Raw genomic sequence first — 15,024 nt, forward strand, 5'->3', positions numbered from 1 at the left:
TACAGTTCACATCTTTAGTCGTCCACTTTGCTCTTTCCCCTTCTTTCAATGAACGGCATGATCCACTTCTCCACTTTCTTTACATGGACTTGGCAATGCAGTAATGATAAAAAATCCTTTCTCTTGTTCATATTGCAACAGGAAACTCAAGTTCTGAATCAGTTCCTCGTCACTGCATCTACTGAATCTTTCTCACAGTCGGACAGCTGATATTATATAATGGCACACATTTTCCACATTTGAGGAGACAGTATATCACTTGGCAATATCCTATATTTACTGGTTTGTAAATCCAATTCCCCACACCTTGTCCTCAACCTCGGATAGCTTTCCATCCTCCCCATCCAGAGGCTCAAAACACGTATTAAGGTCACTGGCCACCACCCTATGGCCCTTATGCTGTTCCAAATTAAGGAGATTCTCCAAAAGTAAAACTGTGGGAGATGACTTCCCACCCGGGATGCCCCTTACATAGATATTCACAAGGAGGACATTAAAACCCTTAGTTGAACGAATCCTAACGACAAAGTTGTCAGGACTGTCGATTGGGATCTCGACCACTGTGATACCTTCGCACTGGCGTACCCAGGTAGTCAGGCCGCCCAGGGGTCTACCCCTGTGTCCTTTGACGGCTGGTTAAAAAAAATTTAAGTAACCAGTGCGGAATAGTATTGCGCCAGGTTTCCTGGAAGGACCAAATGTCCCCCGCCCGATTCTATAAAGTCCACCCAATCTGGCGAGCAGAGCCTTGGTTCCAACCCAGCTATATTCCAGCAGGAAATCGTTGTGTGGTGGGAAGCAATCAGAGGATCAGCTACAACCTCAATCGGGTTGGTTGGCTTGGCAGGGATTGCGATACTCACACTTTCTAAAATAGGGAGCACTATTGGTTGTTCTCCTGCCTTTTGTTGTGATGTAGCCGGTGGTTCGAGCAACTCGCTCCTAACTGAATCCATGATTGGTACCATCACAGGACAGGGGGAGACATTGTCAAGCCCCAGTCAGTCATTGTCCTCGAGAGTGGACAAAGGTGTGAATCTATTGGAAGTCAGGGTGGGCTGTAGCCCTAATGTACGGAGTCTCAGTCTTAGAGGGACCCAGCCTTCCCTGGCAAATCTAACCAACCCTGGTTTATAAAAATATCCCAGTGGCAGGATCATAATATCATTAGCAGAGGTGACAGAATGAGCGGCCATGTCTAAAATGTGATCTACTAATGGTGGTGACCTAAACCTCAATATTACGCAATCCCCCGCCAATGCTTTGTGAAAATAACCTATCCAATTGACCCGCCTAACCATTTTAAATTCTTCAAAAAGTACTTGGCTCTCACCAAGTCATTTCCCCAAACAATGCAGGGCCTTGTTTTTAAGGTTGGACCAGTGTTCACTAACTCTAACGGGTAAAGGTGGTACATTAGCTAGAATAACGGTGTAGGGAGTAGCTTCAGGGCAGAGGTGTAAACTTGGTAGCATATCAGAGCTACCTACTTCTGCCCCGTTGGCTCTCAACTCTTTACCATGTGGCCGCTTCTGTTCCAAAACCGTATTACTAAGGCTGGCAGGCGTCACCATTAAAGTTTGGGGATCCCTGGTTACTTTGGGGCTTGGGGGAATCATGGTTGTAGCTCGTGGAGAATTAGAATTACTGGTAGTATTTACCCCCATGGATAAAGGGTTGGTAGCGGGATCACTATCTATAGGTGGTGGGAAGGTAGAAACAAGAAGTTTAGTATTAAGAAATTCTTCAATACAATTAAGTCTCTCCACCACTAGATCAAGTTTGACCATGACCGGGTTAATGATGGCAATTAGCTGATCACCAATAGCTGTACTCGGTGGCTCACTATTATGACAGAGGTTGATTTGCTGTGCCCTATTACTAGTGGTGGCAGAGGATTTCCTGTGTACTTGTGCCCCTGTGTGGCCAGTTGCCTTTGTGAGAGTGGTTAACTTGCTGGGGCCCGCCCTTTCCTTTTCTTATTCAGGGGTTCTCGAGCTTTTCCCTCATTTGCTTTAGTTCCCCTGGTGGTTACCCTAACTGGGATTTCAGGACTACTAGAGATTAAAGAGTTATCCGTAGCTTCCGATCTTGGGGGAAGTTGCACAGAGTCAGGGGATGGGTGAGCACCCGAGGAGTTGCATTCTAAATTAACCTGGGTGGCAGGGGGCTGAGCACATGGCAGTGAGAAATTTGGTTCCAAGGAAAGCCTACGTTCCACGGCTAAGATCTTCAGATTTAGTTCTGTCTCTGCCCTAATTAGATAATCGTCTAGGGTCCCCAGCCTTCCTTTTACTCATTTAAAGATTAATTGCCACCAACAATAAACAGATTAGCCAAAATAGTCCCAATATAAAACAGCTAGCAAAGTTAATAAGCGTCTTATGGTTATTGCAATGTTCAATGATTAACAGAAGGGGTTAGAGCAGTGGCCCGGTCCGGTCTCCTCAGGGCTCTGACGGCACGGACGGGCCCGGCACACCCGCACGCGTCCGAGGCCGCAGATGATTTTAAGCACCTCCCGGCGCTTCACCAGTGACGCGAATTCCTGGCACCACCGGGGCACTCTGGGATATGCAGTCCACACAAGAGTTGCAGCGTGTTGCTATTGTGGCTGGTATGATTAGTGGCGGCGGAGATTTAGAAGCAGCAGTCCCCCTCCTCGGACCTAGGAATCTGGAAGGTATGCGGCAGCCAACTTCTAGAAAGAGCAGGTAGAAAGGATGCGTCCCGCGTTACGAGAGGCCGCAGATGATTTTAAGCACCTCCCGGTGCTTAACCAGTGACGCGAATTCCTGGTGCCACCGGGGCACTCTGGGATATGCAGTCCCCACAAGAGTTACAGCGTGTTGCTATTGTGGCTGGTATGATTAGTAGCGGCGGAGATTTAGCAGCAGCAGTCCCCCTCCTAGGACCCAGGAATCTGGAAGGTATGCGGCAGCCAACTTCTAGAAAGAGCAGGTAGAAAGGCATGATCCACTTCCCCACTTTCTTTACATGGACTTGGCACTGCAGTAATGATAAAAATCCTTCCTCTTGTTCATATTGCAACAGGAAACTCAAGTTCTGAATCAGTTCCTAGTCACTGCATCTACTGAATCTTTCTCACAGTCGGACAACTGGTATTTTATATCGGCACACATTTTCCACATTTGAGGAGACAGTATATCACTTGGCAATATCCTAATTTACTGGTTTGTAAATCCTGCTACACAGGGTTTGTAAGGTTTCATATTCCGCTCTTTCCCATTCCTTTTGCATTAACATTTCCTTAGCAGCTATTGTAAACCTTGTTTTCACTACCTTAAAAGTGCTGTACTATGTAATAGCTAAACCAAATTCAACCAGTTATGGCTGCTCTTTACACGTTTCTCTAAATTAAAAATTCTTATCCCATCTAAACTCCTTAAATTGTGATTCAATTGCCAGTTATAGTATTTATTTCAGAAAACATTTTTGCAAAAAAGGGTCAGGTTTAGGATGTTAAAGTCCTTACTGATGCAGTTTTTCATCTACCTGTTCCCAAAGTTAATCTCAGTAAATTATTCCGTACGGTCACTTATTCGTATACAACATTCCCCCCTCTTGCTTCCAAACTCCTCAATCCCTGACCAAGCCTTAGCAACATACATCCTCAAAATCTATACACAACAAATAACTAATATTTATGGATATCCCATCAGTACCCCCAATTTGTGCTCCGATTAGAGAAATTAGGAGGGCTCAAGCTTCGAAAACAATGTCTGGAGACATGCAGACTTTCCAACCGATTTTCAAAGTAAAGGCAGCAAAAATTAGTACAGAAAAATATTGGGAAAAGGGAAAAACATATTTAGTGGAAACACATTTTGCATAAAGAGTACATAGGGAGGAGCAGGACTACAAAGTCCCGGGGAAAGCCAGCAGGGTCTGGCTGAAAAATGTAGACAGGCAGAAAAAAGTGGATGGAAGGATAATAGCAACCCAGCCCATCCCATTAAACCTTGTTTTTAACCTTGCCAAAACAGAACCCAAGATTAAAGGGAATTCCAGGGTACTATGAAGGTAATTTTAAAATTCACTAACCTTTCCTTGGTGATACCCTCCCTCACTGTACCTAACTTCTGTAATCATGCTCCCTTGTATTTAAGTGCTGCATTATGTTTTTAATACCAGAGTATCGGGGGGCTCTAGGATGAAGCATGCCACCAAACATCTGTCTGGTGAGTGAGAGCCCTTTTAAATAAAAAGGTGCAACTTTGGACTGTCAATCCAACGGCCCAAATCTGTATGTAGGGAATTACTCATCTGCTTTTCAGACTAAGTCAGTTCTTAGAGGTCGGGTATAGTGCCTTTGGCAGGTCCCAATAAAGACGGGTGTCCCCTTAAACCCTCTCACATCCTCCTTGTGTTTTAAGTACAAGAGGTTGATCTTGACCGGTCGAAATGGCAGTTTAAAACTGCACACAGGCTGCAATGCAGGCCTGGGACATGTTTAAAAGGCTACTTAATGGGTGGCACAATCAGTGCTACAGCCCCACTAGTAGCAGGGTGTGTGCAGTATCACTTTACTAGGGACTTAAAAGTAAACTAAATGTGCCAGTTGGGTATAAGCCACTTTTACCATGTTTAAAAGAGTGAGCACATGCCATTTAGCATTGTTTGGCAGTGGTAAAGTGCACAGAATCCTAAGACCAACAAACACGGGGTCAGCAAAAATCGAGGAGTAAGGCAAAACGTTGGGGGAAGACCACCCTAAGGTGATAAGTCTAATAAGAACCAAATCTGAATATTCTCAAATATCTAATGAATATGTCCAAAGTAAATTGCGTAGTTTAACAAGACGAATACATGCTTCTCTTACTCTTGAACCATTCAAGCTGGTCTGAAGGAAGCAAATGCTTTAAGTAACATCATTTGCGGCACTGTATGTATTTGTAATGTCATTCTGTCCATAGATGGATTCACATGCAGTCTGTCTGCATGGTTTGTTGGAGTCAATTGTGGCAGGGACATTTCTCTGGGATCTGTTAGGTCCTAGCAGGACACTACCCATTTGTCTGTCAAGCCCTCAGTCTCCTACCTTGGACTGGCATTTTCTCCAAGATGGTCCAAGGAATGAAATGCAGCACTTTGTTGCCCTGGTCCTGAGGTCACCTAAGGAGAGGTGTATATTTTTCAGTGAACAACTACGTTCAACATGTCTTAGGCAGCACCATCTGCCCTCGTTTCGGTTTTGTGTGCATTTCAATTACCATACTCTGCATAGATGGCCTCTTGCCTAGTCTTTTACACTATTTGTTGGGCTGTTGTGTGACCTAGGACATCTCTGCGTGACATGTTTGGGCCCGATAGGGCCATCCTCTTTGGCGGCTTGGTCTGTGCTTGTACTTAATTAGGTTATGTACTCCCTCAGACTATCTGAAATCTTCCACAGTGCATTCAGTAAAGGGTAGGGAGATCAGTGGAGTTGTCCCTGTTCGGAGGTAGAAACGGCTTAGATAAGACCTACTTGTCAGAAACTTCCTTTTGCCACCTTTAAACATCCTCTAGCCACCCATCTTTTTTTAATACAAACTACCTTCTTCCCATAAAATTAGCTGACCGATGTCTATTCGCTGGGCTCTGTGATTCATTTAGATTATGCCTACGCGGCTCATCTGTAGGCACCTATTTCCAGGTTTCCTCTTTTCTTGGCTCCTGATTCTTGTAACAAAAGAATATGATCTTTCAGTGATTTTTGCTGTTTAATATAGTGTGGGTGGGACATCTGGATGCAAATATTTGAGTGCTAAAAAGTTTGAAATGTTTCGAGGTTCTCACTTGGTTTGATAACCCTTACACATTGCAGCATCCATTATGTTTTTTTTTCTCCTTGTCCGCTACTAGTATGCCATTCTGGTATGTGTTTGAACAATCTGCATTATATTATGATATCCTTTAGAAACCCCGAGATGGGAAATATATTCAGAAGAAAAACGGAACTCTCCAGATTTTACATTTCTAAAGGCTACTTACCACTCATTAGAAGTTTGTCTTCAAATGTTGCCCTGAAGCCTCCTTCTGGGGTGCGAAGTGCCTTCTTGATCTGACCCCGGATGCCGCTCACGCTACGGATGGCAGAGCCTTCAAACTTAGCCACCTCCAAGGCAGAGTTAAACATGCCCTGCATGCCACAAAAATACAGCATATGAAAAATCATGCAACGCTCCACTTATCGTACAAGCTTCACAATCGCCGTCATTTATAGTTCGTATATACTGAAGCTTCTCTAACACAATTGTGTTTGGGATCATACAACGTAAAATACCACATATCAGCTTCAGGGAACTCCAAGTACAATTAACAAACCCTATACAAATTGTTCTTTGATTTGACTTTAAATTCAAACACTGAATTCTCAGGTCTCTGAGGGGTCTTCAAAGTAGTATTAAAGATGAAAGCAGGATACTGGTTTTACCTTCATTTTCAAGACTATTTAATCCAGGGTTCTCTGTGAAGGAAATGTTTCTTGTAAAACTAGTTCTGCATCAAGAAACCTCACTAAAGTCATAAATGTGTAACAATGGCTGCCAGACGGAGGGACCCTGGAACACTCTTCATCAATAAATACAATGATATATCTTAAATGGGAGCAGAAACCTTTAAAAAGTTATATTTCATGTGTTACATCCGTGGATTAAAGCAGGTTTGAATTTACTGAATGTTTCTCTCTGAGAAAGTCAATTCAAACCTACTTTCCAGCATCAGGCTGAAAAATGTACTCCTTCAATATGATGATCTTTAACACCTTATGCTAAGCAAGAGAAAAATAATGGAACGTGACCTTCCTAGGCCAGTAGTGCATGAGTTCAAAAAATATAAACTACTCCATTAGGTAGCCAGCAGCTTTAATCTCACAGCATGCTCTGTACTGGCAGTTTGCCTTACAGCCTCAGTTATTTTAGAGGGCTGTTAATGACTGATTAAAAGGCTTTAGCTAACAGCATTACTAGCATCCAGGGAGGAGGAATAATAATAATAATAATCCACATTTGTAAAGCGAGAACAATCACCTGTGAGGGTCTCCACTAAGCAAGCTATTGCCCAGAGGCACATAGTGCTGGGCTAATCTGCCGCCGGCGCTGGGGATCGAACCGTGATCCCCAGATTCCAGCGTCAGTGGCCCTGGCTGTGGCATCATGCCTCTCCCACTGCTTGCAACTTCAGTGAGGAATCCTACAATGCAGAACATGGATTACAAGTACCATTACCTTCTGCATTGCAGGATCCTCACTGATGGTCAAGATATGGAAGAGAAAAGCAAGATTATCCCTCGAAAGAGAATGTCAATAATACCGAGCAACTCTAAGATAAGGAAACATTTTACAATCAATTCAAGAGTCGAACAGGTTCAAGCAATCAGTTCTCTTAATACTCCTTGATCAACTGCAATGTCAGCTCTGGAGCCTTTATCGAAACAGTAATGTTTAGTGAATAAGGAAAATTCTACTTACCAGTATGCATCTGTTCTTGGCATGTAGAGCTGCAGAGTCGTACACTTAGCATTAGATCGCCACCTGGTGTTGGGCTCGGATGATTGCAGGTTGTTGTCTTCTTGGAAGAAGTCTTTGTAGTCACGAGATAGGTGACTCCTCCCTTGGACAATACTGCGCATGGTAATCAACTCCATCCTCAGATTGTTTTTTGCCATGATGGGAAATGATGGAGTTAGTAGAAGTAAAGAGAAAGGATGTCCATGCGTGTGCATCTCAGTAAGATGAGAACTGGAACAGATACAAGTCCCGGGGAGGTGGGAGGGTGTGTACGACTCTGCGGCTCTACATGCCAAGAACAGATGCATACTGGTAAGTAGCATTTTCCGTTCGAGGCATATGAGCTGCAGAGTGTAAACTTAGCATCGATTGTGCAGCAGTGTCTCCCCTAGCGGTGGTCGCTTGTATCCGTTGCAGTATTTTGAAACAGTGTTCTAAGGACAGTTTGGCCCACTGCAACTTGCTGCTTGGCCTGCACATCAACACAATAGTGTTTAGTGAAAGTGTGTAGTGTAGACCAGGTTGTTGCCTTGCATATGTCCTCTAGTGGTATACTTCCTAAGAAAGCCATAGAGGCTCCTAGTTTGCGAGTGGAGTGTGCTCTAGGAGGAACTGTCAGTGTACGTTTAGCTTTTTGATAGCATATTTGTATACACTTTACAATTCACCTGGAAATCCCCCCCTTTAGAGATGGGGTTGCCTTTGTGTGGGGGAGAGAAAGATACAAATAATTGTTTTGTCTTTCTAAAGGATTTAGTCCTGTCTGTGTAGTATAACAGAGCTCTTCTAACATCTAAAGTGTGTAAAGCTCTTTCTGCAACAGAGTCTGGGTTTTGGAAAAACACAGGTAGCTCTACAGATTGGTTAAGGTGAAAAGGAGTGATAACCTTTGGCAGAAAGTTTGAATTAGGCCTAAGAACCACTTTATTAGGATGTATTTGAAAAAATGATTCTTGTATTGTGAATGCTTGTATTTCACTAACTCTTCTGAGAGAGGTGATGGCAACAAGGAAAGCAGTTTTCCATGTTAGGAATTTCAATTCACACTTGTGTAAAGGCTCAAAAGGGGGTCCCATGAGTCTTGTAAGGACAATGTTCAGGTTCCATAACGGAGCAGGTGGTAACCTAGGTGGGATTATTTGTTTTAATCCTTCCATGAATGCTTTGATTGCAGGTACTCTGAAGAGAGATAGATGTTGCCTATTTTGTAAATAGGCTGCAATTGCTGCCAGATGCAGGTGTATGGAAGAATAAGCCAAATTGGACCTTTGTAGATGTAAAAAGTAACAAATGATTTTTTGGATGGAAGCATCCAGTGGATCAACGTGATTGTTACAATATATTGCAAATCTTTTTCACTTAGCGGCATAACACGCTCTGGTAGTGGGTTTCCTAGCTTCTTTAATTATGTTCATACAGTCTGGTGGCAGGTTTAAGTAACCAAACTCTAAGACTTCAGGAGCCATAACGCCAAATTCAGTTGGCTTGGTTCTGGGTGTCTTATTTCTTCATGGATCTGTGTTAAGAGGGAGGGTGTGAGTTGTAACCTTTGATGTGGAACCAGTGAGAGATCTAGTAGTGTGGTGAACCACGGTTGACGTGCCCATGTGGAAGCTACTAGTATTAGTTTCAGAGACTGTTGTCGGAGTTTGCTTACTACTAGTGGAATAGGTGGGAGAGGCGGAAAAGCATACGCAAATCTGCCTGACCAGTTCATCCATATCGCATTCCCTCCGACCGTGGGTGTGGAAACCTGGCGGCGAAGGTTGGGCATTTTGCATTTTTGTGGGTGGCACAAAGATCTATCTGTGGATGCCCCCATATTTGGAAGAATGGTTGAAGAACTTGTGGATGTATTTCCCATTCGTGAATCTGTTGTGACTGTCGACTCAACAGATCTGCTATCTGATTGTGAATTCCTGGAAGGTGTTCTACTGTCAGGTATATGTTTTGAGGAATGGCCCATCTCCAAATGTTCTGCGCGAGCTGGGACAGTTGTAGAGCGTGTGTCCCCCCCTGTTTTTGTATATAGTACATGGCTGTCATATTGTCCGTCCGGATTAAGACAGCTTTGTTTTGCACTTGTAACTGAAACGTCTTGAGTGCTAGGAAAATTGCTAGCATCTATAGATAGCTGATATGGAACAATCTTTGTTGCTTGTCCCATTGGCCGTGTGTGTTATAAGAGATGGGCTCCCCATCCTGTGAGGGATGCGTCCGTTGTGAGCACTATCTGTGGAACAGGCTCTAGGAACGGCCGTCCTCTTGACAAGTTGACAAGTTTTTGGTGTTCCACCACTGCAGGGAGCGATATGTACGGCTGTCTACCAACACCAGGTCTGTGAGCTGACCTTGAGCCCGATTCCACTGTTGTGCTAGACATTCTTGTAATGGGCGCATTTGCAGTCTTGCATGTGGAACTATGAAGATGCAAGATGTCATCATGCCTATTAGTCTCATGAACACTCTGGCTTGGAGGGACTGCTGGTGTTGAAAAATGGAGACTAAGGCCTGAATGCTCTGTATCCTGGCTGGACTGGGATACGCTAGAGCTGTAGATGTGTCTATGGTAGGTCCTAGATACTGATGCACGTGCGAAGGCTCTAGGCGCAACTTTGTGTAGTTGATCATAAACCCCAAGTCGTGCAACAGTTGAATTGTCTGCTGAGTGTGTTGTACACATTGGTGGAATGATTTGGCTTTTATGAGCCAATCGTCCAGGTAAGGAAGGGAAGACATGTGTCTGTTGTCTTCTCAGATGTGCCGCTACTACTGCTAAGCACTTTGTAAACACTCGTGGTGCTGTTGTGACCCCGAATGGAAAGACTTTGAACTGATAGTGCTGTCCTTGTATGACAAACCTTAAATACTTCCTGTGAGCAGGATGTATAGGGATGTGAAAGTAGGTGTCCTTCAGGTCTAGTGTTGAAATAAAATCGCCTTGTTGTAGTAGTGGGAGTACTTGTTGCAGAGTGATCATGTGAAAATGATCTGATTGTATGTAATGGTTGAGGGGCCTGAAGTCGAGAATTGGCCGTAGAGTCCTGACCTTCTAGGGGATTAGAAAGTACAGGGAGTAAACTCCTGGTCCCTGTTCTTCTAAAGGAACTAATTGAATAGCATCCTTTTGTAGAAGTGCTAGAACTTCCTGTTGAAGCAGAGTCGAGTGGTTTGTAGACATTGGACGCTGCCTGGGTGTTATGTTTGGGGGGGTTGCTGTGAGTTCTAGGCAGTAGCCATGTTGGATAATCTGTCTCACTCACCTGTCTGTTGTGATGGAATTCCAGACAGGTAGGAACTGTGATAATCTGCCCCCCACAGGAGTGGAAGAGGAACGGTTGTTGTTATTACCTCTACCTCTTCCCTTTTATTATTGCCTCTGTATCCTCCTCTAAAGTAGCCCTTGTTAGAGGAGGTCTGTGTGTGCGTTTTGAAAGATGATGTTGTATCTGCACCGGTTTGCTTGGAGCCTTCTCTGTAAAAGGAGCGGCAAAAAGAACTTCTAGTCTGTGTGGATTGTAGTGCCCTCATAGACCTAGCTGTGTCTGTGCCCTTTTTCATTTTCTCTAGTGTAGTATCTACTTCCGGCCCAAACAATTGGTTTTGACTGAAGGGCTGGTTCAAGATAGTAGTCTGCACCTCCGTCTTAAACTCTGAAATGAGCAACCATGCAGGTCGTCTGAGTATAACACTAATATTGACTGCTCTGGATGCTGTCAGCTACATCTAATTGAGGCATTAGATATTAATTTGCCTTCTTGTATGAGCTCTGTTGCTTGATCTTTGTATTGATCTGGGAGGTGCTCTGACAATTTTTCTAATTTATCGTAGTGAGCCCTGTCATAGCGTGAGAGCAGGGCTTGTGTATTTGCTATGCGCCATATATTTGTAGCCTGCGCAGCAATCCGTTTCCCTGACGCATCGATAACCCTGGATTTCCTTGTCCGGAGGGGGCATGTCACCAGAAGTCTGGGCATTAGCTCTCTTCCGTGCATTGGACACTACTAGTGAGTCTAGTGCCAGATGTCCCTTAATATAGACTGGATCAGATGGTGCTGGTCTATATTTCTTTTCTATTCTTGGATTTAACACTCTACAACGCACAGAGTCTGAAATATTTCCGGAGCATGTTAAATGACTCCTTTGATCATGGGTAGTATTTGTGTAAACCTTTGTGACTGCTCAAATGTGTCAAATAAAAAATCCTCCTCAATGGTATCAGAGTGCATTTTAACCCTGTGGTAAAGGGCAGCTCTATTTAAGAGGTGATTAAACCCAATGCTATCTTCTGGAGGGGAAGGTTTTGTTGGGTAGAACTGAGGATCAGGAATGTCAGGCACATTAGTTGCTGGGTACTCATATATATTCTCATCTGTAGGATATGTATCTGGATTAATACCTTCATCTACAGGGTATGTGTGTGGGTCTTGTGTGTCACTCTCACCACCTATATCATAGTCCTCATCAGTGTGGTGTGATGATGCAGGAGATTGAACAGGAGAAACTCTTGGTGAAAAGTAAGGAGGAATAGGTGAGAAAGAAGGTGAAGGAGAGGCAGGGTGTATTAGCTAAGTTGCACAATCCTCCTTTTTAGCAGGAACCACAGGTAGAAGTGGTGTGTCTGCTGGTCTCTTTTTGTAAGGAATAGCTTCTACATGTCCAGTTTTTGGGTTGATATGGACCTTCTTTTGTTTAGGATCTGGCCTAAACAGTTCTTCTTCCTCTACAACCTTCTTCAGCGTCAATTTTTTCGGTGCTGATAGGGGTTGTTTCGTGTTTTTTGCTGTAAGAGTCGTTACAGAGTCCCGTGGCACATTTTTCGGTGCCGAAGGTGGTTTTGGCTTGGCAGGCTTATTAGAGGGTTTAGGTGTCTCTGAATCAGGCCTTGGAGTCTTTGGTACCGAGGTTGGAGTCTGTGGAATGGAAGCCGGTCTTGTTGGCTTTGAGGCGTCGAACACTGGCTTTCCATCTTTATTTTTGGAACCGGAAGGTTTCGGAGTCTGAGCTTTTTGCGGATCCGGTACAGTTTTTGGCTTCGGCGCTGGTGCATCTTTAGGTTTCGGTGCCGAAGGGTCTTTGTCTTTGGGCACCGAAGGGCGTTTTGGCTTCGGTGTCGAAGGATGTGTGTGCTTCAGTGCCGATGGAAGAGGTGGAATTGGCACGTGTGGCTTGGTCGGTGCCGAGGCACCGGAAGGCGTAGTTTTCCTCGGAGCCGAGCCCGCAGGCGGGGCGTTTGAGGGGATATTTCAGTCCCGACTGGGCCCCATGGGCGGAGTGCTGACCGTTGCCTTTGGCTTGGGCTGTGTCTGTTGTGCAGGGGCAAGAGTACTCACGGGTTGACGAGATGGGATCGAGTCATCTGAGTCCTCTGCCTCTGATATGATCTGTAGATAAGGGGAGTATTCCTCGGCGACAAGTGGAGCATCGTCCACGGAGAAGTCTTCGAGTGGATTCTCGCCTCCGGAGATGTCTTCTTTGACGATTTCCTCGAAGATGGCCTCCGGTGCTGGGGCTGATCTCCTCATCTCGTGTCGACGCACCCTCCGATCCCGAATGGTCTTCTTTGATCGGAAGGATGCATAAGCTGTGCAGGTCGACTTGTCGTGGTCTGGCGATAGACAGAGGTTGCAGACCTCGTGGTGGTCGCTATGAGGGAATTTTGCTCGACATACCGGGCATCTTTTGAATGGAGTCCTGTCCATGAGGCGTAGGCCGTACAGTGCAGATAGGCCCAACGGCCCGCGTTGACGCACCAGAATGTAGCTGATGGTGTCGAAAGTAGTCTATTCGATGTCGATATTGTTTATATAAAGTTTTTACACTTCGAAGTTTCTGGAAAAGTTTTTCTAGCCGGAGCGGAAAAGTTTCATCTGAACCCAGTGGCGAAAAAAAACAATCTGAGGATGGAGTCGATGACCATGCGCAGTATTGTTCAAGGGAGGAGTCACCTATCTCGTTACTATGAAGAAAACCACCTGCAATCATCTGAGCCCAACACCAGGTGGCGATCTAATGCTAAGTGTACACTCTGCAGCTCATATGCCGCGAACATTACTGATTTTCATGTGGCTGCTCTGCAAATATCTAATAGGCTAACATTCCTCATGTGTAATGAGCCTTTGGTCTACCTGGAAGTGGTTTGGTAACTTGTTGATCGTAGCAAATAAGGCAGAAATATATCCATCTACCCATGGTTTGTTTCATGGACGCCCTCCATGAACGAATGGGTCGATAATTGACAAAACTATTATTTGTTTTCCTAATTCCTTTGTTTTATCCAAGTACAATTTTAAAATGCTTTCAATATTTAAATAATGAAGTCACCTCTCTACAGGGGTGGAAAGGAATAGGAAAGAAAACTGGCACAGATGTAGTATGGTTCATATGAAAATCCTAGACTACTAAGAGGAAGAATTAAAGATGTATTCTTAAAAGTACACTGTTTTGATAGTAAAGAGTTTAATGGTCTACTGCAGACAAGGCTTGGCACTCAGTGACCCGTCTATCAGATGGGATTGCTATCAAGAGAGCTACATTCCAGGTGAGATGTTCCAATGAAACCTTGTGGCTAGGCTAAAATGGAGCAACCATTAATTCAGTGAGAACTAGATTAAGTTCCTATGGGGGAGAAGGCTGCCCCATAAAAGGTTTCTTAAATCCTTCCAGAAAATCTTTTATTAATGGTACTGTGAAAAAGGACTTTTAATTTGGGGTTTCCTGTAACAAGTAATGGAAGACAGGTGTACTTTATGGAAGAGCACTGCAGTCTTGATTTTACCAAATGCAGAAGACAGGGATTGAATACATCGGATCAGCAAATCACTATTCTTTTCTACTTGAAATTGTAAAGAGTTTTAATGGAAGGGTGTTTGGCTTCTATTGGAACGTTCATACACTCTTAAAGCAGATTTACGTGATCATACTGTACTTCCTCAGGAACCATTCAGCTAAATTCACATATTGTACATTGGGGTGATGTACCATCCACTGCACCCACAAAAGCAGATTCAATGTGCACCGCAAATTCCTTTGCTGTTTTACAGAAGGATCAAGAAGTTCTGGAAACCTCCACAACCTCTGTCATTCTAGAGCAATGAGAATCATCGTACCATTTCAGGATGATCAGTATTGAAGGAATAAATAGTATTTGTGGAAAACCGTACAAAAATGTAGCATAAATCTATCAAAAGGGCACTGTCTAATGACCCTTATTCGTGCAGTCTCAAGGCAAAGTTTACGCATTTTACACTTTATTTGTAGGAAACATACCTATTTGAGGAACAGCAGAGCGTTGAAAAATTCTTATAAAATGCGGTCTAGTTATCATTAGTGACTTTCAATGTAATATCTGCTGAACAAATGTGCCTGGCAATTCTGAAGACCCAGAAGGTGAACTGCTTGAATGGTTAACTTCCTTGAAAGAAGCCAGCAATATTTTGCTTGAACCTCCGGAGACAAAATTGTGGATCTAGTGCTACACTATTTGTCAAATAAAACACTGATGAAAAGA

At 44.0% G+C, this 15,024-nt stretch overlaps 1 protein-coding gene across 1 annotated transcript in view; it reads right to left on the reverse strand.

The window, feature by feature from the left end:
* The window catches only part of BMS1 (BMS1 ribosome biogenesis factor), a 334,476-nt gene that overhangs the window by 7,474 nt on the left and 311,978 nt on the right, over positions 1-15,024 (reverse strand). Inside the window, exon 20 of the mRNA XM_086922425.1 lies at positions 5,998-6,145. Coding sequence (XP_086778551.1) covers positions 5,998-6,145 — 148 coding nt within the window. The remainder of the gene's footprint in view (positions 1-5,997; positions 6,146-15,024) is intronic.

This window comes from Lissotriton vulgaris, chromosome 5 (assembly GCF_964263255.1).
Source record: "Lissotriton vulgaris chromosome 5, aLisVul1.2, whole genome shotgun sequence".
Lineage (NCBI taxonomy): Eukaryota > Metazoa > Chordata > Amphibia > Caudata > Salamandridae > Lissotriton > Lissotriton vulgaris.